The 27,459-nt window shown below is 45.9% G+C and overlaps 2 protein-coding genes across 16 annotated transcripts in view; both read right to left on the bottom strand.

The window, feature by feature from the left end:
• ARCN1 (archain 1 coat protein complex I subunit delta) overlaps positions 1-27,459 on the bottom strand; it is a 137,708-nt gene that overhangs the window by 67,794 nt on the left and 42,455 nt on the right. The gene's annotated exons all lie outside the window — the stretch shown is intronic.
• PHLDB1 (pleckstrin homology like domain family B member 1) overlaps positions 1-27,459 on the bottom strand; it is a 91,364-nt gene that overhangs the window by 50,464 nt on the left and 13,441 nt on the right. For 6 of the 15 annotated variants that reach the window (XM_075277688.1, XM_075277689.1, XM_075277692.1 and 3 more), the window contains exons 1-4: positions 17,211-17,376; positions 11,738-11,857; positions 10,098-10,221; positions 9,420-9,590 (exon numbers count right to left, since the gene is read on the bottom strand). In XM_075277688.1, coding sequence (XP_075133789.1) covers positions 9,420-9,590; positions 10,098-10,221; positions 11,738-11,857; positions 17,211-17,294 — 499 coding nt within the window. In that variant the 5' untranslated portion in view covers positions 17,295-17,376. Of the gene's footprint in view, positions 1-2,290; positions 2,725-9,419; positions 9,591-10,097; positions 10,222-11,737; positions 11,858-17,210; positions 17,379-24,697; positions 24,799-27,459 lie in introns of those variants that run through there. The other 9 variants (XM_075277693.1, XM_075277695.1, XM_075277700.1 and 6 more) reach the window with 5 other exon arrangements.

The raw sequence follows: 27,459 nt of genomic DNA, 5'->3' as shown, positions 1-27,459 counted from the left end.
CCATGTGAACTGACCCCAAGGCTGGGTAACGCTTCTTTTTAGTGCTGCGATTTCGCAATAGAAACGGTCCAGATGCAGACGTGTCTACAGTATCGAGTAAACCGCCAATTACAGATTTGCTAGAAAAATCCACAATTGGGATAAAGCTGCGAGAAAGGGCGACTATCTCAGCTATAGGGGTGACTGCGAGAGCACCCCAATAATACGCTCTGATGGCTCAGTGTATAGGACTATAGAATTATTAGGAACCACAGCCGGCGTCACACCACAGTTAACCCCCGAGACTCCTTCTTAGGGCTCTGCGACGCTTCTTCTTCTCTCCATCTCCATAATGACACAGCATTAAGGCTCGGAGCGGCAGATGAGTCAGCGGATCACTGTCCTATATACCGACCTCAAGAGCAAGATTACCCAGAGACCACCTATAGCAGCTGGCATACAGTGTGGCGTGCCATAGACCACCGCACCAGCGACGTGTACAGACCCCTGTGAGGATACACGTCGTCAATGAATATTCCCAGGAGTTTATATATACTTCTAGCTGGTATATTTAGGCATGGCTGAAAGCAGATACCCTAGAAAGCACATGGGCAGGAAATGTGCGGGGGCCCTTGTGTGCCCCCATATTCCTCGTCACAGTCACAGGAGAAGCGTTCTACGAGGGGTTAACTTATCTAGTGTGTGTGAGTACTATATATAGCACTATGAGGTCTATAGGGGGCATCTTATCTAGTGTGCGGGGTATGATACATGGCTTCTACAGCGGGTACCAGAAATGAGCTCTATGGGGGTTACCTCATGCGGTGTGTGAGGTGTATTAAACAGGGTGTCTATAGGGGGTTAACGTGTTTGGCGTGTGAGGGGTATTATAGATGAGTTCTGTAGGGAGTTACCTTATATGGTATTTGAGGGGTACTATAGAGGGTAATTGATGTAAGATAGGGGTACTATAAAGGATACCTTATGCGGGGTATTATAGAGGGTAATTGTAGTAAACTGGGGGTTCCATAGAGGGTATCGTATGTGGTGTATGGGGGGTACTATAGAGGGTACCTTATGTGGTGTATGGGGGGTACTATAGAGGGTACCTTATGTGGTGTGTGAGGAGTAAAGTACTATAGAGAGTACACTATGTGGTGTGTAAGGGGTACAATATTGGGTAGAGTGAGTGAGGGGCACTATAGGAGATATATACCACATAAAGTAAGGGGTAATAATAATGGGTATCTTATGTGATGTATGAGGGGTATAATAGTGGGTACCTTATGTAATGTATGGGGGTACTATAGTGGGTACCTTATGTAGTTTATGAGGAGTAAAGTATTATAGAGGGTACCCTATGTGGTGTGTAAGGGGTACAATATTGGGTACAGTGTGTGAGGGGCACTATAGGAGATACTATATGTGGTGTATGAGGGGTGTAATAGTGGGTACCTTATGTGGTGTATGAGGGGCACTATAGGAGATACTATATGTGGTGTATGAGGGGTACTATAGAGGGTACCTTATGTGGTGTGTGAGGAGTGGAGTACATTATGTGGTGTGTAAGGGGTACAATATTGGGTATAGTGAGTGAGGGGTACTATAGGAGATACTTTATGTGGTATATAAGGGGTAATAATAATGGGAATCTTATGTAATGTATGAGGGTACCATAGAGAATACCTTATGTAGTGTATGAGGAGTAAAGTATTATAGAGGGTACCTTATGTGGTGTGTAAGGGGTACAATATTGGGTATAGTGTATGAGGGGCACTATAGGAGATACTATATGTGGTATATAAGGGGTATCTTATGTGATGTATGAGGGGTATAATAGTGGATACCTTATGTAATGTATGGGGGTACTATAGTGGGTACCTTATGTAGTTTATGAGGAGTAAAGTATTATAGAGGGTACCCTATGTGGTGTGTAAGGGGTACAATACTGGGTATAGTGTGTGAGGGGCACTATAGGAGATACTATATGTGGTGTATGAGGGGTGTAATAGTGGGTACCTTATGTAATGTATGGGGGTACTATAGTGGGTACCTTATGTGGTGTATGAGGGGCACTACAGATAGGGGGACACAATACACCTACTATACACAAGTCCACCTCTGTATACTGTATATACAGTCACACCTCAGGATGCCACAGAAGCCTTTGTCTCCTCTCCCTGGCTGATACCAGAGAGCAGCAGCCTGCCCCTATATCTCCCCCCAGCAGTCAGACAGCAGGTGAGCCCATACATGGCTCCGCCGGGTGTGCCAGCCCTGGCATGCAGTGATTGTGCCCAGCCCCACTTACCACCCTCGGGTTGTCTATCTCCAGGAGGCGCCCTCTCCTCTCCACACACAAAGTTTGCAGCGTGCCCGGCAGCCTGTCCTCCCGGGGGGCAGACATATGCCCGGTGTCGTCCTGCCAGCTCAGGGCACCGGTGCCATTCTGGAGTCTTTCTTCTCAGCTGTGGCCGCACACCCGGGAGGTGACCCAATCACAGGCTCTCTTACTTTCCATCCATGGAAGGGGCAGGAAAGGGAGGGATGATTTAGCAGCAGCCCCACAACCCCCTTCCGTCCCACCCATGGCTCCTGACTCACTCCTTCCCTGTGTGTGAGGTGGGAACAGGCAGACGAGGGCTGTGTGAGGGGGACACGGGCAGAGCAGGGCCCCGCCGCCCCACACACAGCCCTACACTCAGACATGTTGTCTATCACGTCGCCATTACACACAGGTTGTCGTCATGTAGCTTGTCTGGATATTTTATGGCCCCCCACCCCCTACATTCCTTCTCCTCCCTCCTCCCATGGCTTACATGCCTTTCTTACACCAGAGCCCTGGAAGGAGCCGCTGCATGTGACAGAGTACTACAAGTCCCAGCAGGCTGCCCCAGGGTTGTAGTCCAACAATACTTGTACTGTACAGAAGATAAGACATGGCTGACCACAGATATTATAAGCAGCCCCAGGCGTTGGTATTTCAGGGGTCACGGGGTTTTGGGGGAAGGGTCTGTGTACACAAGTAGGGGGATAAAAAGTACACCCATTGTCCAAGATTATACCCCGACTAACATCCAGAGAGGACATGGCCGGCAGGTTTAGGCTACAGATACATGGCGACTTTGGCTGCGACTCCTGCCATGCCACCAAAGATCACCGTGTCACCCAGCGACCCCTTACCTGTGATTCCACCTCATTGCGTTCCTTTTTTTCATAGGATTCTAGATGTCACCTCTTTTCCAGGGATCAGATACCCCTATTTTTGGCTCCTTTGACGAATCAGTATACTACATGGCGACCATCACACACTCACTGGTGCCCTAATGTAAGTAAATGGAGTCACAATCAAGCTTTGAGGGTGCTGCGACTTGTTTTTTTTGTGACCAGAAGTCTCTGTCGTAGCACCCTTGGGGTACAAGGCAACTCCATTCACTTACATTAGTGAAGGAGTCACAGGGAAACATAGTGATCATTGATCGTCACAACGTAGAACCTACCCTATAGTATACTGATTGGTCACAGGGGTCAAAAATAGAGGTGTCTGGAAAAGAGGCAACATCCGGGATTATGCATACAAAAGGGCACTATTAGGGGGCTCAAACACTGCAGTCGAGCCACCATAACTGCACGTCTTAGGCTGGTCTTACACGACCGTAGTTTAAGTCCACAAATGGTCTGCAATTGAAGGTTTTCAATTGCGGACACATTATAGTCAATGCGGCCTCGTACACCACCGGATACTTTATCCGTGGTGTGCCGGGCCGCAACCGAGGTCCGCACTTTTTGGAACATGGCCGCAATTCACGGCACTGCACGGACTCGCCCATAGAACTCTATGGGCGAGTGCGGCAGCTCATGGACATCTGCGGAGTGTAAGTTGATGATCAGTAACTAGTGTTGCTGATCAGCAACTTGTGGACCGCAAATGCATTATGGTCGTGTAAGACCAGCCTTACCACTATTTGGGGTCTATTTACACAGTGCTGATTTTATTTTATAATAACATGTTAAGGCTGAGTTCACATCTGTATCAGATCTGTCACAAAATTTCCTGCAAGCCCAACTTTTGTGTCCAGTGATTTCAGGGGAAAAAAAAATTAGACACCTGACGCACCCCATTATAGTCAATTGGGTCTCTTACAATCCGTTTCTTTTCTTTTTTTCAATGCCCCATATAGGGATCACAATGTACAATTTTTTTCTTATCAGTATGTCTTTGTAGAATGGGAGAAAATCCACGCAAACACGGGGAGAAAATACAAACTCCTTGCAACTGTTGTTCCTGGTGGGATTCAAACCCAGGACTCCAGCACTGCAAGGCTGCAGTGCTAACTACTGAGCCACTATGTTGCCCCAAGCTCATGTTCCCATACTGGGAGTCGAACCCCGGCCACCTGAGTAAAAACCAGGAATCCTAACCGCTAGACAATATGGGAGCTGATTCTCGGGATCCGTTTCTGTCCATCATTAGACAGAAGAACAGACAAACCTGATGAAGATCTCAATAAATATCTGTCACCTGTAGAATGAAATTTTACTACAATTACCACAGTTTTGCAATGAAGTTTTGGGCCGCGAGAACCGTAGAACCCTTATGACCAAAGCTGCGCCTCAATTTGGCATGTGTAAAAGCATCCAAAAAGTCTCACACCCCTTTGGCATTGTGCAGAGATTTCTGTAACTGCCCTTGAACACGTCATGGATGTGAGGGGTCCTCTTCTTAGAAATGTAGTTTTTCAGTATCAGAAATCTCAGAGCGGTGCCTAAGGGGTTGAACTCCTCATTGAGCCCTTTAGTTTTGGTGATCTGCGCCAACCTCCAGGCAGTCTGTACACATAAGGGACTTAAGTCAGTGTCCGTAACACAAAAACAAATCCATGCAAGAATTTTAATAGACTGGTTAGAAAAAGCGTACAGCTGGCGTACAAACACCCACCGGGTATCCCAGTGACGTGTCCTGCCCCGCCGTCCCAGGGTATTACAGATTCATCCTTTCACTGAAGCACATTACCATGAAAAAGGGGGACAGATGGGTTAATTGTGACCTGATGTCTCCCTGTTCTTCCCATTGTTATGCAGGAGGGGGGCGGCAGACCAAACATCAGCGCCATTGTCTTCTAGGGTCTCCTTGTAACATTGCATAGAGATAGATGAGCAGACACTGGTGGTTGGGGGTTTGTGGACACATTAGATGTGCATTAGTCAAGTCACCACTGTGTCAAAATACAGGTGCAGCCCCCACAAGACAGTACTTTTATTGTTGGGCTCTGTTCACATGCGTTTTATGACACATTTTAGGCATATAGTGATTCCTACTTCAAAAGAAGCAAAAAAACTAAACCTGCGGTGTATTTTTTATTGTGTCTCTCCATACCAAGGCTAAAGCATAGTAAAGCAAGCTTCCCATACAATAAAAACCTGCCTAAAAAATAGGAAATACATTCCTGTAATTGAAAGTAAGGCTGTGTGCACACTGCAGTGTACGCTTGTCATACACCCCTAAGTAAAACTCCTGGTCCATATATCAAACGTACCTATAGGGCTCCATTCATGACAATCATCAATGGGAAACATATACCACTGTATGTCTACGAAGTGGCATCCCATAAAGGTATACGTGGGTAAATCTGCCTGCTATATATACCTTTATTGCTGTGTTTCTAGCCTAAAAGCTGCCTTTTTTTAAAAATGCTTTTGTTTCTATAAATTGTCCTTGGTGCTGCTACTTATCAGTGCTGCTGGAGTGGTCTTGAGGAGGAATCAGTCTCCTTCCCCCTCTGGCAGCTAACAATATAGCCCCTTCTTACTTTCCCTATATTGGGAATCTTCTCAGCTATATTACCATGTTAGCACAAAGGCTGCTCCTCCCTGACAAGCAGGGCAGTGACCGGACTCAATAGGTGGATGTGCACACTAATATACACTTTGAACACCAGATGGCACCATACTCAGTAAATGTCATAACCTCGTTGAGGGTATCTCATCACTCCTTAAGGAGAGAACCACCATTTAGGTGTGTGGAGTCTTATTAAGCCATGAGCGCTCTACTGTGCAAAGGAACATGGGAAGAATATGCAAATCTGACTTCCATGATGTAATTAGGATGCCAAGACAGACTTGCACATTCTCAGTCAGCGCCCTCTATTGGTGTGCATACTTGAGGCACTGGCATCCTAATTACATCATGGAAGTCAGATTTGCATATTCTTCCCATAACCTCGTTGAGCATAAATTGTTAATTTCCTAATGACGTGTATGATGAATATTATAACCAATGGCCAGCAGACTGATGGCTTCACTGCGCATGTGCACTGAGGTACGGCGCATGCGCAATGAAGCTGAGGTATACGCCTCTGGATTCACTGTAGAACTGCGCCAGTGGATTTGGGATACTAAGCCCCCAGACCATAAAGACCTGGGGGTGGTTTAGTGTCCCAGATACCCACCCTTTAAGCTTCCAGAAGTTTCTCGACTCTTACAAGGATTAGGGATACAGCATCTATGTGTGAATAGTAGCCAATACCTACTAGGTACAAGCACCAGCCATAGCTCAGACCTCTTGTTCCATCGTAGCCCATATATCAGACTCTATGTATAGTCTACAATCCCTCGTATCCTGTACCGGCAGTTTTCATAAACACTGACTGGTTTCTATAGGACACATCACTGACTAAGAATGTAATGTGAAATCTGAGCCCAGCCCTCGTACCTAAATCTTGGAAGTGCTGCCTTAAATAAACATATGGAAACGGCTTTTGAAGAACTTTGTATAAGACACATACATAAACCATATGCTGTATTCTTGGAATGGCACAGACCTCGGGGTAGGTTCACATGCAGCAGATTTGTTGCAGACTAAAGACCGGTTCCAAGAATAAGGTTATTTCTGAGACATGTGCACGGATCTCTGACAATGCCATACAGATGAATGGGACGATCACAAAAATTCTGTGACCAATCTGCTACGTGTAAAGGCACCCTTGTAATTGTAAGAATTTGAGGTATGTGCGGGACAAGCATAGAGTCCTTGTGTGAATGCTGACATAGTATTTGCCATTACTGCCTCTCGTGCGAGGACATTCCTCAATTTGACTGCTTTAAACGTAAAGAATCCTTTCCTGACGTCTTCAAATCAGCTCTCCTCCAGAAGGAAGAAAGCTCTAGAGTGCCACCTAATGTATAAGTAGCAACCCTGTAACTCAATGTCCAACCCATTAAAGAGCCTTAAAGGGATCCTATCGTTGGATACCTTTTTTTTCGCGCCGCTTCCATCTTCTTCTGGAACGCCCCCTTTCCCTGCGTCTTCTTCCATCAGGGGTTTTAAATTTTCTAGGCCTTGGGCAGAGCTGACTGCGCATGTCCAGGCCACAAGAAAATGGCTGCTTACACTGTAAGCTGGTGTAAGCGGCCATTTTCTTGTGGCCCAGGCATGTACAGTCAGCTCTGCCTGAGGCCTAGAAAATTGAAAAACCAGGACGGAAGAAGACACAGGGAGAGGGCGTTCCAGAAGAAGATGGAGATTTCTCTCGCAGTATTGGGGACCGCCCCCAGAACTGTGAGAGAACTCATTTGCATACAGAAGAAAAACGGGATTTCTACCGAACGGCGGCACAGAGAAGACATCTAAAGGTAGGAGGCTTTCTTAAGGCTATTTCTATGTGTTATCGAGAAAAAAAGGGTATCCAATGATAGGATCCCTTTAAAACATGACTAGGGGTATCAGCCCAAACTAGAGACACCTTATGCATAGGAAGGAATCCACCAGAGAGTCCACTTTACACTCTATGTAGCCCTACGGTTGTCAGAGTTTTCTTATAAAGTTGCTAAACACGACTTTTCCATACAAGTCCATTACGAGATTAGCTGAAGTTTAGATTTCGTTCACACCAAACAATGTCTTGGTAACGCTCCAATCTGGCTAACGTCTCGTTCTGCATAATTTCGATGTTGTGACTTCCTTGGTGAGGTCATGGCAGAGGTATTCTCTTCAGAACATTCTCATACAGATAAGGAATACCAATATGACCAGATATTCTAGACACAGTCATGTCTAACGATCGGAAAAAAAACAAAACCTAAATATCCTTGAAACGTTTCTTTTGGTTAATAAGTCTTAAGAAGTTGTGGTTTGATTTGATTTCTGTATCTTTAGAGGGAACCTGTCAGGAGGTCTTGGGACACTAAATCACCATTTCTGACACCCATCACTCCTATTGATCAGCTGTTTGCGGAGAACGCAGCATGCAGCCTCTTCACTGTTCACCAAGGACGGTGCTGTACAATGTAGCCGCATCTGCCTAGTTCACTTGGGCATCTGGCTCAGCATTCAGTTCACTTGAATGGGACTGAGCTGCACACAGAAAGCATGAGTATGACACCACTAGCCTATGGAGCAGAAGTGGAGCTCACTGCAATATCCATGCCATTTCAGTCAGATGTGCTGTTCACTCCCTGTTACTAGGGAAATTCTGTCTTCAGAACCAAACAGACTCACGTCAGAAACACAGCGATTGCAGGGGAGGCTTATGAATGAAGGCTTATACACCTAGAGAACAGACTACCCTGCAAGACCCTGCACATGGTTCAACTTTTTATGGAAACTCAGGTAACCTTTAAGACTGGATCTGTACACACACACATAAAATAGGAGCACTAGAGTGTGAACATCAGACTCATCTCTGGGTAGGACAGGCTTATTATTGGCAGGTTTAGTATACTAAACCACCAGGACATAGTAGTGAACTAAAGTCCCAAAACATTCTAGCATGTTCCCTCATGCAGATACTAGCACTGTGTTCATGGACATGCACATGGAGTCCCTATGGATCCTTACAGCGGCACATGGAGTCCCTATGGATCCTTACAGCGGCACATGGAGTCCCTATGGATCCTTACAGCGGCACATGGAGTCCCTATGGATCCTTACATCAGCACATGGAGTCCCTATGGATCCTTACATCAGCACATGGAGTCCCTATGGATCCTGAGCCTTACATGGAGTCCCTATGGATCCTGAGCCTTACATGGAATCCCTATGGTTCCTGAGCCTTACATAGAATCCTTATAGATACTGAGCCTTACATGGAATACCTATGGATCCTGAGCCTTACATAGAGTCCCTATGGTTTCTGAGTCTTACATGGAATCCCTATGGATCCTGAGCCTTACATGGAATCCCTATGGTTCCTGAGCTGTACATGGAATCCCTATGGATCCTGAGCCTTACATGGAGTTCCTATGTATCCACGTGCTTAAGAAGCTTTACATCTGTATTACAGAGTTAGCGAGACTCTCCAGAATGGTTAGCGGGTAATACGGAGTTTGGCTGAGGTGTATCCAGGTCTCTTCCTATCAGGGGCTCAGATCTGAATTTTTATACCAGGGCGCTGTTCTCATGAATAAATCCATAAGTATATTAGAGATTTTATCGGTCATACCTTGTGTCAGACGTGTAGGTTGAGTGACTGGAAGCCCATCGATCGAACAAGGATTCCCGCATGGATAAAGGGTGAGGGTGCCGTGGATATTCTCAATGAAGCAGTGTTCAGCAGCAATACCGGGACCCCTTAAGAAAATATCCTTGGACGCGTGACCCAAAGTGGTCCTCCCTGGGGAATGAAAAGGGATCAGCGAGTACATCCTAACCCCAAACACTGAAGATGATGACGTCTACTTCCATATGGACATAAGACAATATAATCACCAGACAAGTATGCATAAGTGATAAAAGGGATAGGTACAGGGAGCCTGAGAGACCCCATTGCCTATAATGGGGTCTATAGGTAATACAATCATTCACTTTACAATGTGTATTCTTTTCAGCAGGGGGCAAGGGGGCTACTGACCCACAACGATTTTTATCTCTGCATTAAACATACGATCAACAACAAACATGGACCTTACAAAGGACAAAGATAAAGAATGATCACTTGTATGGCCATGTAACTATACAACTGGCCAGCGAATGGTTAACACATACATGTAAGAGTATATAGCATGAACGATATAGTGCAGTTATACAAGGGCAGCCACTAAAATAGAACTACAGTTCACTCACAGAAATATACAGTACGTTTCCAAAAAGTTGGATATCAATGACTATTTGATGGCAGTACCTTCCTCCAGCGGCAGCAGAGTGATGGCGGTGCTCAGCCTCCCGCTCCCCAGACTCACAAGATGGGGTTTCTCCGTCTGCACCTTCAGACTCTTTCCTGTATCTATCAGATCTAGCGGGGTGTTCTGTATGATGACAATGTTCATATATGAGGCGATATAAAATCATTCATACAAGGAGCTCAACTGATGGATTTAGACAGAACTGTATCCTGCAGCTTGCAATGTAGTGACATACATGCTGAATAACTTGTGTGGACACTTGGATCAAAGCTTTCTCCACATGAATGGATCTGTTTTGTCTCGCACTTCTTTAAGTAGTCCAGTGTTTACTCCTCATTCCTCATCTTATTATTAGATTAGCTGCTAATACCACCAGATATCATCCTTAGGACAAATCCAATTACCGCTAACAAGTAATCCCAGCACATTGCTGATAGGAAAGCCATTGTCACTCTCCCAGAATCCTTCATTAACATGGCTAGATTCATACCTGCGCCCGGTCTCAGTTTGGGGACTCCGTCCCCTAATCTGCAAGCAGGACTTTTCTCTCCGCATTTTTTGGGACGGGAACTGGGTAGAAACCCGGTGGACCAGTGTATTAAGGTTAACTGCCTTTTAAGCAGGGTTTCCGTTTTTTGGATCCCCAAGCAGAACCGAAGAATGGAAACCCGAATGCAGGTGTGAACCTAGTGTAAGTCGGAGTCTTTCCTCTCACTGAGCTCCCGCTCCTCTCTCCATAGACTTCTGTGTAATATAACCCATCTGTACCCTTCTGCCCATCTTGCTCTAACACGTCTGAATTCACCAGAGATTTCAGAGTGATAGTCAGTTTAGCAGGCTTGAAGAAGAAAAGAGTCTGATAAGTGGTGAAAGAAGCATTTTTCTATGATAAGACATATTCCAAACTTTTTTATATTCACTTGTACTATGGATTTATGTAATGCTTCTTGAAAATGTAGTGACTAGAGATGGGCGAATTGGTTTGGACCAAGCCGGGTTTGACCCGAGTATACCAAATAGTTTGGTTTTCACTAAGCCAAACAAAGAGATTTGTCTTGTGTGAATTAAATTGGCCTCCGCATTATACTCTGAGGTCACATCAGACTTAAGAATATAATAGGTACGGGCACAAGGGTGATGTAAAAAACAAAAAAAAACATTCCATCCGGAGTCCAGTGACAGCCAGTGCTCTCCTGGTGACATCACGAGTCCGGGGTCACCGCTGACATCATGACACGCAGCATGCCATGTCATCGCCGAGGCCCAATCACAGATCACAGTGGTGACCCTGGGCACATGATGTCACCGAGGAGGCGGAGAGAGAGCTATGAACCACACGAGGAGGCCCAAAAGAGGTAACAGAGGTGAATATGAATGTTTTTTTGTTTTTTTACACCTCCCCTGGGCCTTCACTTATTGTATCCTGGGGTTGTGTACGAGGGGCCTTAGTCGCAACATCTGAATTTACGCTGTAGGTTTTGACACTCTTTTGTATATATACATTTCTAGGAGGAACACCAGAGGAACGGCACAATGCAGAGTTGTAAGGAGAGATGCTCCAGAATTGTAATTTCCGGGGGACACAGGGATTTACTACTGTAGGAGAGGTGACATGTTTAGGGTAATATTGGGGAATTACCTGTACCATCGTGTGTGTTTTCCGGCAGGGACTTGCCATTTCCCTTGTCACTGACTTCATTGTTTCTTCAGATTCTGCTTCTGCTTCTGTCTCAGGAAGGGATTCTGTTTCCAGGTGATCCTGACAACATATAACACAGGCGGCTTAGGAAAGACGAAAACTATTGTGACCACAGCACGTTAGCTGTCGAAAAACCGCAGACGACTAACCGTCTGCTATATACTGAAGCCCATAGTGCCACCATAAAAAAAAGTTGGCGGACATAAAAAATACAGACAATAAAGTATCAAGAAATAAATCTGTATTCGCTGCGGAACAATCTGAGACGACTGAATGTATCTGTCCGATTCACTGATATTCTATTTTCCTGCCGTTCCGGCAAAGAGGGTAAAACAACATCAGCACAATAAAGATAACAAACCATAGGAAGTCTGCAGGATTGTGCGCAACAATGGTAGCCTGGGGTTTCCTGCCATTATGGTATGGACTAGCAGTATGGCTGGCATGCTGACACTTCTGGTCCCCCTGGACACATTCACATCAATGTTTGAGTTATGTTTCGTGTAAAAGAGGTCAAGAATGCTGATTTATCCTTAGAAATGTCGCAACGTAAGAATGCTTACAGAAATAGAAGGGTTAATCGTTTATTTTTGTCAATTGTCAAAATAAATAAATGAAGAAAAAAGACATCAATATTTGGTGTGACCTTTGCCCTTTGGAGGAGGAGTCCTGGAAGTGATGATATGACCCCCCCATATAGCCCTGATCTCAACATCCAGTCTGTCTTGGACGACATGAAGAAACAGACGGATTGGACAAGATCTACAGAAGATCTGTGCTTAGTTCTCCAAGATGGCGGGAACAACCTCCCTGCTGAGTTCCTTCAATGTATAGTGGGTACTCTCCCCAGATAATCCCGGCCCCCTACTCACACCACCTCATAAAGATGACATCACTTAGTGATCAGAGGGGATTCGGCAGCTGTGACCTCTACCTATTCTCACAATGAGACGACCTGCCAGATCTCCTGACATAGGGGTTAATAAATCATTTTATTCCCTATATCTGTATCTACATAGAAGTGCAGTAAAATGTGGCGATCAAACCAGGGCTACTAAGCATGAACCAAGGTTATGAGCTGCGGTCGCCATACTGGCTGTGTGTCTGTCATTTCATGAATGCCGACCCCGCAGCAGCTGCATTTTTATAGTAGCTAAGAACATTTTCTTTGAAAGCAAACAGTATACCATCCCGCCATGCTTCTCCATTACCCCTCCCTCTGGTGATGTCAGCAGAATATTATTCTTCAAGGGTATTTTCCAGCCGTACGATGACTTGTCCTTTAAGGAAAATCCCTTTAAGTCGGCCATACACTTTAGATAGCAGACAGCGCTCCGGACACAGCATACACATGCACACTCTGCATGCATTCCTTATAGGGGAGGTGAATAAGCTGCTGCCAGGATCCCCTGGTGCCAAGGTATCTCCTATCAGAATATTGGATCTGACATGTTGAAATCCAACAGCCCAATCCTTCTATCCTTCAAAATCTGCTGGGGGGAAAAATGGTTAGCTGGTTAAGCCAAAAATTGGCAGCTACAGATGCTGTAGGTACAAGTGCCATATAGTGTCTCTACAGCAATAGGTGCCATAGCTACAGCTCTATAGTTACAGGTGCCATAGGTACAGCTTCTCTACAACTACAGGTGCCATAGGTACAGCTTCTCTACTGGTGCCATAGGTACAGCTTCTCTACTGGTGCCATAGGTACAGCTTCTCTACAGCTACAGGTGCCATAGGTGCAGCTTCTCTACCAGTGCCATAGGTACAGCTTCTCTACAGCTACAGGTGCCATAGGTGCAGCTTCTCTACCGGGGCCATAGGTGCAGCTTCTCTACTGGTGCCATAGGTACAGCTTCTCTACAGCTACAGGTGCCATAGGTGCAGCTTCTCTACCAGTGCCATAGGTGCAGCTTCTCTACTGGTGCCATAGGTACAGCTTCTCTACAGCTACAGGTGCCATAGGTGCAGCTTCTCTACCAGTGCCATAGGTGCAGCTTCTCCACTGGTGCCATAGGTACAGCTTCTCTACTGGTGCCATAGGTACAGCTTCTCTACAGCTACAGGTGCCATAGGTGCAGCTTCTCTACCGGTGCCATAGGTGCAGCTTCTCTACTGGTGCCATAGGTACAGCTTCTCTACAGCTACAGGTGCCATAGGTGCAGCTTCTCTACCGGTGCCATAGGTGCAGCTTCTCTACTGGTGCCATAGGTACAGCTTCTCTACAGCTACAGGTGCCATAGGTGCAGCTTCTCTACCAGTGCCATAGGTGCAGCTTCTCTACTGGTGCCATAGGTACAGCTTCTCTACAGCTACAGGTGCCATAGGTGCAGCTTCTCTACCAGTGCCATAGGTGCAGCTTCTCTACTGGTGCCATAGGTACAGCTTCTCTACTGGTGCCATAGGTACAGCTTCTCTACAGCTACAGGTGCCATAGGTGCAGCTTCTCTACCGGTGCCATAGGTGCAGCTTCTCTACTGGTGCCATAGGTACAGCTTCTCTACAGCTACAGGTGCCATAGGTGCAGCTTCTCTACCGGTGCCATAGGTGCAGCTTCTCTACTGGTGCCATAGGTACAGCTTCTCTACAGCTACAGGTGCCATAGGTGCAGCTTCTCTACCGGTGCCATAGGTGCAGCTTCTCTACTGGTGCCATAGGTACAGCTTCTCTACAGCTACAGGTGCCATAGGTGCAGCTTCTCTACTGGTGCCATAGGTACAGCTTCTCTACAGCTACAGGTGCCATAGGTGCAGCTTCTCTACCGGTGCCATAGGTGCAGCTTCTCTACTGGTGCCATAGGTACAGCTTCTCTACAGCTACAGGTGCCATAGGTGCAGCTTCTCTACCGGTGCCATAGGTGCAGCTTCTCTACTGGTGCCATAGGTACAGCTTCTCTACAGCTACAGGTGCCATAGGTGCAGCTTCTCTACCGGTGCCATAGGTGCAGCTTCTCTACTGGTGCCATAGGTACAGCTTCTCTACAGCTACAGGTGCCATAGGTGCAGCTTCTCTACTGGTGCCATAGGTACAGCTTCTCTACAGCTACAGGTGCCATAGATGCAGCTTCTCTACCGGTGCCATAGGTGCAGCTTCTCTACTGGTGCCATAGGTACAGCTTCTCTACAGCTACAGGTGCCATAGGTGCAGCTTCTCTACCGGTGCCATAGGTACAGCTTCTCTACAGGTGCCATAGGTACAGCTTCTCTACAGCTACAGGTGTCATGAGTACAGTTCTTCATAGCTTCAGGTGCCAAAGTTACAGCTTCTTTTCAGCTATAGGTGCCATATGTACAGCTTTTATATAGCTACAACTTCTCTACAGCTACAGGTGCCATGAGTACATCTTCTTTATAGTTGCAGGTACCATAGGTACAGTTTGTGTACTGTACAGCTATAGGTGCCACAGCTACAGCTTCGCTACAGAAGCCCCAAATAGGGTGTTCTCTACAGCTATAGGTACCACAAATATATCTGTTATACACCTTTGTGATCCGATGTGATCACCCGGACGCACTCTGTAACTGTAGCAGTCAATGCCGGTGAATTGTAGTGTTACATAAATATATGGTCAATTATGTGATATATGGTTACACCAATCCCCCTATAGGGAGAATTGGTCTTTGTTGCGCTTTTCTATGGCTATCTGGCTTATGGATTTGTTTTTCCTCTTTTCCATAGTAATATAAGGTGAGTCCGGACTTAATAATAGCATAGTAGAGGTCTTGTAGACTAGTAATATACAGGGCAGCGCAGGGAGGAAATCTCACCCTTGTAAACACAGGAATGTGCTATGAGCCTCTTCCAAAGCCAGATTTCCTGCCACATGTCAAAGACTGCAAATGACATCCTCTGTGTTACTATATATACTGTAACACTTGAAACTGTGTCTGTGTTACCCTCTGCCAAATTAGAGCATTCTCTCCTTACCCCCTCCTGTGCATTCGCTCTATGCTCACAAAAGAAACCAACTTTTAGGCAACTGCAACCACATTTATATGTCTTGTAAGGTCACCCATTATTGAAACACAAAGGAACAAGATGTACCAAGAGCAATAAAATTGTATCTGTAACCTATGTCAATCTAGTTACATTCCAAGACTCCTGTACCCGGTAACCCCAAATTCTCACTAGTCATTCAGTAATAATTCCAAATAAGGCAAAACTCCCAGGATAGGGTGCTGGGTGCTGAGATATTTGGCGTCTGTATTGCACAATATTGGAGGTGCTACCTGTCTATATGGACGGTCTAATAATCTGGACGGCAGCCGGATGGGAACTTGAGCAGCCAGTCAGGAAACACTTAAAGGGAACCTGTCATTATAAAGAAAAAACATTCGACATGTAATTGATGGGGAGGGGGTTGAGTGCTTAGATCCCCACTAACCAATAAAAGAAGGGGTGCAAGAGTAGGAGATTCCCTACAAGAGTAGGGAGTGTCTCAGACTACCAAAGTGCTCAGTGAAATCTGAGAATCCGATCCTACTTAAAGGGTCGTCCGGGATTTACGTCTTTAGGATAGGCCATAAATAGCTGATCGGTGCCAACAGTCGACCCCCCACAGATGAGCTGTTCGGGGCCACTTCTGACGTTGATACTGCACGGAACCAGAATCAGTTGCCCTGTATTGTGTCCGGGCACCGTCACTGCAGTCTAGATCCCATAGAAGCCACTATACACAGCACAGAGCCAACTGCAGCGTATAGTAGGGGTGTCGGAAGTGGCCCCATACTGCACCATGCAACCCCCTCCAGCCCGGAATAGAATAGACTTCCTGGACAATCCCTTTAAGCTCTAAGAAGGAAGCCTACGACATAGTAGAGGAAGATAATATTTGCAACCATTTCTTGTACGAGTCCTATGCAACTAAAATCTGACCCAATTTTGCAAATATTCAGTGTTTATCCAGGTGCAGCGACTCGCCCCTTGCATGTGGATGACTTGCACTACCAGGCGCAGCAGCACAATAGGGTGACTCACTTTTGTAGGATAAATATTGACATCCCCCCATTCCCTTGGATCCCCACCGATCACACAATACGGAAAACCCTATATTTGATGGGGGTGACGACAAGTAATCCTACACACCAATATAAGACAATAGAAGAATTCAATAGCTTTCTTAAAAAAGGTAACAATATGTCACCAAGAATCTTATGTAATAAGATTTTTTTCTTCTCTCCCCCAGTTTTATCCGGTAATTTCCAGCTAATTACAGAGTAACGAGACGCCAGGCTACAATTACCATCAGCGAGTCAATCCTACTGGAGGAGCCCTTCTCGCTAAGTGTGTCAAAGTATAGGCTTTCATTGTATCCCATCGTATTATTTCACACGGACTGTATGTTTATCTGCCGCCTGCTTAATACATATAATGCGCCGAAAATAACATCAGCCGCTGATTTATGGGTACTTACCTCTGGTCCGCTGTCCTCCTGATGCCAGCAGGAGGGGATGACCCTACGGTACAGATCACTCAATGACCCGCAGCACTTTTCCATATCTCCCCCAGTGGGGTGTATAGGGATGATGGGCCACTCAACATGCCGATGGCCTTAGCCCGGGATATGGATACATCTCACAATGTCGCAGCGAGTGGCTGCAGGCCTCTCCCTGTGACTTGTACAGGATATGGATAAAGGAAAAGAGGGAGGAGAGAGCCATTGTATGTGCAGGAAACCGGGAGTAGAGGAAAGAGAAAAATCAGGGGTTTGTGAAGTAATGGAAAGGATTGGAGAGATACATCACAAATGTTACCGATATACCGTATATGGTAGACGACTTTGCATCATAACATATATGAGTGTTATATATGGATCCGAGTATTGTTCATATGGACGCAGCAAAACAATGAAAATGTGGTTCCAGTTACATCGCCAACGAAACCATATGACGCTGGGGAGGTATGAACACCATGTAGCTGCAACCACAAGAAGAGGGTGGTATGTTATGGAGCGGGGGGAGCTGAGCAGATATACATAGAATCCGGGGAAAACACTATTCATTTAGGAGTCCAGTGGGCGGGGCTACTCAGTGATTGACAGAGATACAGCTAGTAAATACAGCAACATGGCCATCAAATATAGGCATAGAGAAGCAGATATTATCATTTAACTCCATTATTGTGTTGCTGTCCCTCCCCACGTAGTAACAGGAGCACTTTTCTAGGTACTAAGAAGGTAAAGCGTCTTACGCCCGTCTTCCAATTGAGAACACATGTACACTGTACATGTATGGCTAAGCCAAGTGTGCACGTACATAGCAAGCACGGTATGAATTGAGGAAGCGTTGGGAAATCTACAGCCACCTTAACTGTTCTTCCCCGTTTGTTCTTTCTGACTATGCCGGGAACACATCACATTTTTTCTCCAAAAAAGGAGAATTTTAGGTAACGCTAAAGTGTTTTTTTTGAGATTTCCTAATCGACAGGGCCAGGGCTGAGAAAACAGGAGATAAGGGGAAGGCTTTATGTGACTGTGGTCGCTATGGCCGGCTACTGTCTGGTGTCAGTCACGTCTCTGTTATTACACCTTATGTCTAATGACTTCTCAGCCTTTAGTCACTTCATTTCCGGTTTAATATTCTGTCATTCGGTGCGACGTGGACTATCAGATGCATCTTGATACCGTCTCGTCTTAGGAGGAGTTATTAGTATTCAAGACATGATCTCACCTTGTCTCTGGCGTTGTCATCTCTTGCATTAAAGGAAAACAATTTTCCATGTAGGTCTGTTCTAATGTTCTACAGAGCCCCATAGGGGTACGTTCAAATGGCTGAATTTGGAGAAAAATTTGAGGTGGATTCCACATCATTCCACATGACACCAGCCAACATTTCAATGGGAGTCAGACGCTGATTTTTACCTCTGATTGAATTTTTTAGCTGGCAGAAATCATACTCGAGCTTGATCGATCTTAGGCCGGGGCCCCACAGGACGTAAACACCGCGATTTGCTCACGATGGAAATCCCACGGGAAAAATGGCGGCGTTTTACAGTCAGGGCAAAGTAGATGAGACTCTAGCAAATCCCATGCCCACTTTGCAATAAAACCTGTGGTACGGACACGCCGCGATTTCCAAAACTGGCGCGATTTTGGAATTCGCAGCATGTTAATTGTACCTACGGAAACACCAGCAATTTCCCTATAGGTAGAACTGAAACAGAAAGTCCACAGGGGAAACCTATACAAATCTTCTGTCTAAAGCACTGCGGGAAGAACCGTGATGCGTTGCTGCCACGGTTTTTCCTGCAGCATTTTTTTGCTGTGGGACATCCTGTGGAGCCTTAGGCTTAAGGAGGATTCTGCCTATTTAAGCCAGGTTCACAGGGGGTTTTTTGGTCAGGATTTTGACGCGGAAATATCTGTCTCAAAAAAAACGCCAACTATTGAACTCAATGGGTTCCTTTTTTCCGTGAGTGGTTTGTTCTTGCTCACGGAAAAAAGAAGCGACATGCCCTTTCATGAGGCATGTTCCGTGGTGGAATCCGCCGCAGAGACCGCGGTGCGACACTTTCCTCCCGACTAGGCCCATTCATTTGGGCCTAATCTGGAGCGGACTGCCATGACTGTATGCCGGTGCACCGTATGCACTGCACCGTCATCCAGTCGCGGCTAGCCATTTTTTGGACCAGATTCTGAGGCGGCCTCCGTTTCAAAATCCGGTCCAAAAACTCCCATGTGAACCCGGCCTAATAGTCTGACCCTTCCTATTCTGTAGAGATCACTTCTCAATAGTCATCTTATTATCACAGAACAGGATTCCTCAGCTCCATCCCCCTCCTCCCTCTCCTTGTACGGTCTCCCATCCACTTTACAGGGCTGTGTTGTTTTTTTCCGTGGGGTCCCAGCCTAAAATCGGACTGTTTCATCCATTTTTGGTTTGGCTGTATTAGGCCTTAAAGGGCTTTTCAAAGTTTCCAAAAAAAATTGCCAAGAACCTCTATAGTAGGTATGATGGCAGTTCCCAACCAGGTCCAAAACCAGCTGACAGGTTCCCTTTAAGAGTAAGTTCATATTGATTTTGGAGCAGAAGCCGGCAGCAGATGAGCTCCTCCTATGATCCTAGTCTTGGGAGCAGCCAAGGTCACTATGGTTGATAACCACAATTACGGACTATGACGGCGTCCCGCCCAGGCAGTGCACAAAGGGAAGTTGTATTTTCCTGCAGACTTTCTGGTTTTCTAAGTCACAGGAAGCGATCTGTAACATCCTGGTCACTAAATCTCTCACTATGTAGGGGAAAAGCCCAAGATGTATTGTGAATGTGTCACTGGCCACCGAAACGTCTTCCAGAATAAGTCATTGTCAGTGGGAGTTAAAGTGTTAATCCACTTCGCTAGGACGAGTATTACGAGGAAAATCACGCTTCTAGTACTAATAGAAAAACTCCGGGGGAGAAAAACCACAAATGTTCTAGGAATAGAAGAAATGACTCGAATTTTATTTCCAAAAAGTGGAAGGGAAGAAAAAGGGGTCAAAATAAGAAAAAAAAAGTACTAAAGCGAGTAGTTTTTAGAAACGTTACTATTAGAGATGAGCGAACACTAAAATGTTCGAGGTTCGAAATTCGATTCGAACAGCCGCTCACTGTTCGAGTGTTCGAATGGGTTTCGAACCCCATTATAGTCTATGGGGAACATAAACTCGTTAAGGGGGAAACCCAAATTCGTGTCTGGAGGGTCACCAAGTCCACTATGACACCCCAGGAAATGATACCAACACCCTGGAATGACACTGGGACAGCAGGGGAAGCATGTCTGGGGGCATAAAAGTCACTTTATTTCATGGAAATCCCTGTCAGTTTGCGATTTTCGCAAGCTAACTTTTCCCCATAGAAATGCATTGGCCAGTGCTGATTGGCCAGAGTACGGAACTCGACCAATCAGCGCTGGCTCTGCTGGAGGAGGCGGAGTCTAAGATCGCTCCACACCAGTCTCCATTCAGGTCCGACCTTAGACTCCGCCTCCTCCGGCAGAGCCAGCGCTGATTGGCCGAAGGCTGGCCAATGCATTCCTATGCGAATGCAGAGACTTAGCAGTGCTGAGTCAGTTTTGCTCAACTACACATCTGATGCACACTCGGCACTGCTACATCAGATGTAGCAATCTGATGTAGCAGAGCCGAGGGTGCACTAGAACCCCTGTGCAAACTCAGTTCACGCTAATAGAATGCATTGGCCAGCGCTGATTGGCCAATGCATTCTATTAGCCCGATGAAGTAGAGCTGAATGTGTGTGCTAAGCACACACATTCAGCACTGCTTCATCACGCCAATACAATGCATTAGCCAGTGCTGATTGGCCAGAGTACGGAATTCGGCCAATCAGCGCTGGCTCTGCTGGAGGAGGCGGAGTCTAAGGTCGGACCTGAATGGAGACTGGTGTGGAGCGATCTTAGACTCCGCCTCCTCCAGCAGAGCCAGCGCTGATTGGCCGAATTCCGTACTCTGGCCAATCAGCACTGGCTAATGCATTGTATTGGCGTGATGAAGCAGTGCTGAATGTGTGTGCTTAGCACACACATTCAGCTCTACTTCATCGGGCTAATAGAATGCATTGGCCAATCAGCGCTGGCCAATGCATTCTATTAGCTTGATGAAGCAGAGTGTGCACAAGGGTTCAAGTGCACCCTCGGCTCTCCTACATCAGAGCCGAGGGTGCGCTTGAACCCTTGTGCAGCCTCAGCTCTGCTACATCAGAGCCGAGGGTGCGCTTGAACCCTTGTGCACACTCTGCTTCATCAAGTTAATAGAATGCATTGGCCAGCACTGATTGGCCAGAGTACGGAATTCGGCCAATCAGCGCTGGCCAATGCATCCCTATGGGAAAAAGTTTATCTCACAAAAATCACAATTACACACCCGATAGAGCCCCAAAAAGTTATTTTTAATAACATTCCCCCCTAAATAAAGGTTATCCCTAGCTATCCCTGCCTGTACAGCTATCCCTGTCTCATAGTCACAAAGTTCACATTCTCATATGACCCGGATTTGAAATCCACTATTCGTCTAAAATGGAGGTCACCTGATTTCGGCAGCCAATGACTTTTTCCAATTTTTTTCAATGCCCCCAGTGTCGTAGTTCCTGTCCCACCTCCCCTGCGCTGTTATTGGTGCAAAAAAGGCGCCAGGGAAGGTGGGAGGGGAATCGAATTTTGGCGCACTTTACCACGCGGTGTTCGATTCGATTCGAACATGGTGAACACCCTGATATCCGATCGAACATGTGTTCGATAGAACACTGTTCGCTCATCTCTAGTTACTATCCTAAAGACGCTCGTACACCTTCAATAGTCTCTTTGGCCAACAGCTTTTCCTCCTACATCACCCGTACAAATGTATACTGAGTCTGGCCAAGTGTTCATGTGTTCTCAGTTAGGAATAGGGAGTGAGTCGTATCTGACATCCACCATCTGATCCGTGCTGTCACCCTGAGCATTTTGGTACTTTGTTTATCCATATCCGTTCAGCAGCTCCAAAGATATAAGCCCTTTTAGTGTTGCTGTAACTTAGACTATAATAGCCAAGTGGGCGGTGACACAGAGTTACCGCCCACTTGGCTATTAAACCCCAACACTAAAAAGGCTTATATCTTTGGAACGGCTGAACGAATTTGGACAAACAAAACACCAAAATGCTCAGGGTGACAGCGCCGATCAGATGATGGACATCATTGGGATTTTCATTGGGGTTCTCTTTAACTTCAGCATGGCTAATTCTCCTTTCTGATGCTACTACGTGTTGAGGAAGAGGCAGCACACTATCCGCATAAGATAGTTGTCGGTCAGACCAATATTATCAGGTTTTGGCAACTTTTCTGTAATGTGTATGGTCCCCTACTAACTCCTATAAGGGCTTTCATAAAGGAACATATATCCTGTACTGTACCTCCATATTTCTCTAATTGTATACCGATATCCAGAGTGACTTACTCCATCAGACGCCATATGTATGGATGGATGGCTTTGTTGTACATAAGACTTGATAGATCTTGAGGATATAGGGGCCTTTAATAGAGACGACTCTCATCATACTCCAAGGATACAATGTTTACTATTCATGTGAATGACATATAAAGTCATGGCGTCTTATATACTGTCAATATGGGTGCAATCCAGTAGACTTATGGGGGAAATACAATGAAATAGGGCTTTAATGTCATTTAGAGTATAACTATTGTATGGCCGCCATCATCCTTAGCCATATAGACCAGCACTAGGTATACAGCAGCTACACTACTACCAATACTGCTGGATGGCCGGGTGTGCATGTGATCCTCCGACAAGGTTAATGTTTGAGAACGATGTGTCCCAGAAACATCATATTGTGATTTTCACAGATTTTGGCGAAAATAGATTTTTTTTTTTTGTAAAATCGCGTTTCGGCTGTTAATAAAATGATGTATTAAATGGGCTGTAGAAGAGGGAAATAGTAATTAGGGCTGTAAATAAGATAATTAATGATGTAATGAAGAAAATTCTATCATTTTTAGGATTGTCATTGCTGATCCTCATTGTAACTGGTTTCCACATAGGAGAGACAGCCCCCTAGTGGTGGGCTTGAACAATACAGGCCCCTTCTCTGTTTAACCACTTAGATGCTGACATCACTATTGACCATGGCATCATAGGGATCAGAGTTACCTTCCATCCTGGCAGTTGTAGTAGTAGTCCGACAAGTCGCTGCCACTAATCCGACGCGTACTGTGACACCTACTGGCCCTCGCCCATGACAGATATATACTTCATAGAGGGGGCTTAAAGTGGTCCTACCATAGTAAATTACTCATATTAATGGTGAAACAACAATTTGCTAAATTTCCAGGAGGAATAACAGAGGAATAACACCAATAACAGTTCTTAATGGTGTTATTCCGTTGTTATTCCTCCTGGAAATGTAGGAATAAATTAACAACTGGCTGTAATACTCTAATGCTGTGAGTATTGATTGGACAGTGTGAGACATCACCCCTCCCTCTGACAAGGAGAATGGTAACACCCAGTTGTCATATTATTCATAAATGTCCAGGAGGAATAACAGAGGAATGGCACAACGTGATTTATATTTTTTAATGCTCCAGTATTGTTATGTTATGAAAAACGCAAAGCATAAAGTAAAACCGATCGGAAGCGGTGACAGGTGATGACAGGGCGACTTTCATTTCCAGCACTATATATGTGACTGTTCCGGGTAGGCAGGGGCGTAGCTATAGGGGGGCCCAGTGTCCTATGTACAATATAAGAAGACACCAGTACTATAGATATCCCCTGGTATGTGGAGATCCTGTTATATTTTGCATTGGGGCCCGGGGGCTTCACATTACGCCTCTGCTAAGTGGCTGCCAGTGTTAGGCTAAGGCTACACAGTGATGGCCCTGTTACCCTGCCACTCCTTCACCAATGTCAATGAATGTAGTTGCCTTGTGACCCCCAGGGGTGCTACAACTGCGACTTCTAGTTGCAAAAAACACCAGCAACGTTCAATCCTTTTGTGAGCGGGAGTCGCAGTCGGAGCCCCCATGGGGCCCCAATATGATGATTCCCTTACATTGGTGAAGGAGTTGCAGACTAGTTGCCGCAGCCTTAGGTGGTAGTGAAGTATCCTCCTCCATCATTAGACAGCTGTCGTCAGCTAGACCGTGAACACATTAGGAATAGAGATGAGCGAACACTGTTTGGATCAGCCGATCCGAACAGCACGCACCCATAGAAATGAATGGAAGCACGTGGCACGGCGACCGGCCGCCGGCAAAGTGTACGTGCCAGGTGCTTCCATTCATTTCTATGGGTGCGTGCTGTTCGGATCGGCTGATCCAAACAGTGTTCGCTCATCTCTAATTAGGAAATAAGAAAATGCAAAAAATCTCTATTATATCACATGACACCATATGGGTAGAGAATACTCACAGGAGAGATTACCGGCAGACAATAAAGTCCAGTTTGTTGGATGAAGTCTTCTCATACGTTCCTTGTAGAACATTGCGCTATTTTACTCCTCATGGTTCCACCTGAAGAAAGGAGCAAAGTTATAATGACATTGTGTCATACGTCCTAGTTTACAATGCGCTATTCATGGCCATCTTTACATTCTACCATATTTTACGTGTCCATAAATCATTTTTTTTTGTTCATGTACTTAGTTGTTAGTTTCCAGTTATCAAGACTGCCCTCTGTGGGCAGAGAGATGCAATTACACGGTAGAATAAGAGTATTCTAATACTACGGTATATACTAAAATATACTAATTTTTGCTGTGTTTTTGGAAGGCAAACACAATATACATATAAATATTTATATATACTTCCGGTGACTACCTCCTGAAGCTCATCAAGAGAATGCCAAGAGTGTGCAAAGCAGGAATCACAGCAAAAGGTGGTTACTTTGAAGAACCGAGAATATAAGACAGATTTTCAGGTGTTTCACACTTTTTTGTTAAGAGGACCTTTCATCAGATTGGGAACAGGCAGTTTTATATACTGCTGGAAAGCTGACAGTGCGCTGAATTCAGCGCACTGTCTGCTTTCCCGATCTGTGCCCGGTGTAAAGCGCTATCAGTCCCGGTACAGTAGGGGTTTACAGTCAGAAGGGCGTTTCTGACACTTAGCCAGGGACGCCCTTCTGCCCAGCAGCGCCTATCGCGCTGTACAGAGTGAGCAGGAAGGAACGCCCCCTCCCTCTGCTCACAGTGCTCGTCCATAGATGAGTATTATCAGGAGGGGAGGGGGCGTTCCTCCCCAGTATTAGAGTACAACGCGATAGGCGCTGCTGGGCAGAAGGACGTTCCTGGCTAAGTGTCAGAAACGCCCTTCTGACTACAGCGCTACGGTACCGAAACCGATAGCGCTTTACACCGGGCACAGATCGGGAAAGCCGATAGTGCGCTGAATTCAGCGCACTGTCAGCTTTCCAGCAGTATATAACACTGCATGTGCCCGATCTGATGAAAGGTAGTCTTTAAAGGGATTCTATCACTCAGACATGATTTTTTCTAAGTAACACGTTGTAATAGCCTTAAGAAAGGCTATTCGTCTCCTACCTTTCGTTGTCGTCTTCTCCACACGGCCATTTGCCTACAATCCCGGTTTTTATCGGTATGCTAATGATCTCTCTCACAGCACTGGGGGCGGGTCCCAGCGCTCAGACAGCACTGGGGGCGTCCCCAATGCTGCGAGAGAACTCTCTCCAGCGCCCTCTCCTTTTCTTCAGCAGCGTCATCTTCAGTCTCGTCTTCCGGCGGTGGCTTGTAACTTCTAAGGCATCGGGCCTTGGACAGAGCAGACTGCGCATGCCCACAGGCCACGAGAAAATGGCCGCTTCCAATACTGTGCGCGGCCATTTTCTCGTGGCCTGTGGGCACGCGCTGGAAGAAGAGGCTGAAGATGACGCTGCTGAAGAAGAGGAGGCGGTGCTGGAGAGAGTTCTCTCGCAGCATTGGGGACGCCCCCAGTGCTGTCTGAGCACTGGGGCCCGCCCCCAGTGCTGCAAGAGAGCTCATTAGCATACCGACAAGAACCGGGATTGTAGGCGAACGGCGGTGCGGAGAAGACAACGAAAGGTAGGAGACGAATAGCCTTTCTTAAAGCTATTCCGACGTGGTACTTAGAAAAAAATCATGTCTTAGTGATAGGATCCCTTTAAGTATATAATTCCACATTTGTTACTTCATAGTTTTGATGCCTTCAGTGTGAATCTACAATTTTCATAGTCAGGAAAATACAGAAAACTCTTTGAAAGAGAAGGTGTGTCCAAACTTTTGGTCAGTACTGTATATCACCATGATTTTGTGCCAAAAATGTGTGGCTTTGGTACTTTTTGTGCCTGTGCACCTTCCTGAAAACTTACCCAAGCTCCAGTTTTTTCAAACCTCATTCTCCTCCCACACATCCCCTCGCCACTCACGAAAGCTTCTTTTGCAATATTTACTGCACATCTATTCCTGACTTTTTGCTGACTAGTCTCCAGACTAGTCAACAGCCGCTGTCCTCAACAGAGAGACTGACTTGGTAAAATCCCACATCACTGCAGCAAAGGCCTCTGGGAAGGTCGGGTGTGATGTTAAAGGGAGCTCCCCCTAGTGGACTGCATGACTGAGGCACTGTCTTCCGATATAAATCTTGGGAGACAGATTTGCATATTCTTCCCATAGTCTCCAGAATACATGCTCAGCACCAGTACACCGCTCCGATACACAAACCGCGTTGAATCAGATCTGCAGCCACTTCATTCTCAGGACGGTTGACGGTCCAGAGGTCAGACAGTGTTGGCATTATGGCATATCCTAACAATACTCCTTACGGCTAAGGCTCCATGTTGCGGAAATGCAGTTTTTTTGTTGCAGATTTTGCTGCAGTTTTCTGAGCCAAAGCCAAGTATGGCTACAGAAGGAATGGGAAATCACGGGCGCAAAATAACGCGGCGTATACGATCCTAACTCCCATTGAAATGAATGGGAGCATTTTGAGCACGTCATCTGCTGGCACGTGTATAAGTGCCAGATCACGCTCAACGTTACATCGTGTGAATTCTCCTTTCAGTGAGCGCCAACCAACCACATGGCGGCATAATGTGTATACAAGAAGCCAGCATATTTACTTATTACAACATGGTTATGTAATATACATACAGTATAACATGTAAGCATTCCTACGTCGCTGCCTAGATATAGCGGC

This window comes from Leptodactylus fuscus, chromosome 6 (genome assembly GCF_031893055.1).
Source record: "Leptodactylus fuscus isolate aLepFus1 chromosome 6, aLepFus1.hap2, whole genome shotgun sequence".
Classification (NCBI taxonomy): Eukaryota; Metazoa; Chordata; class Amphibia; order Anura; family Leptodactylidae; genus Leptodactylus; species Leptodactylus fuscus.
This window is presented reverse-complemented; position numbering and strand designations above follow the sequence as displayed.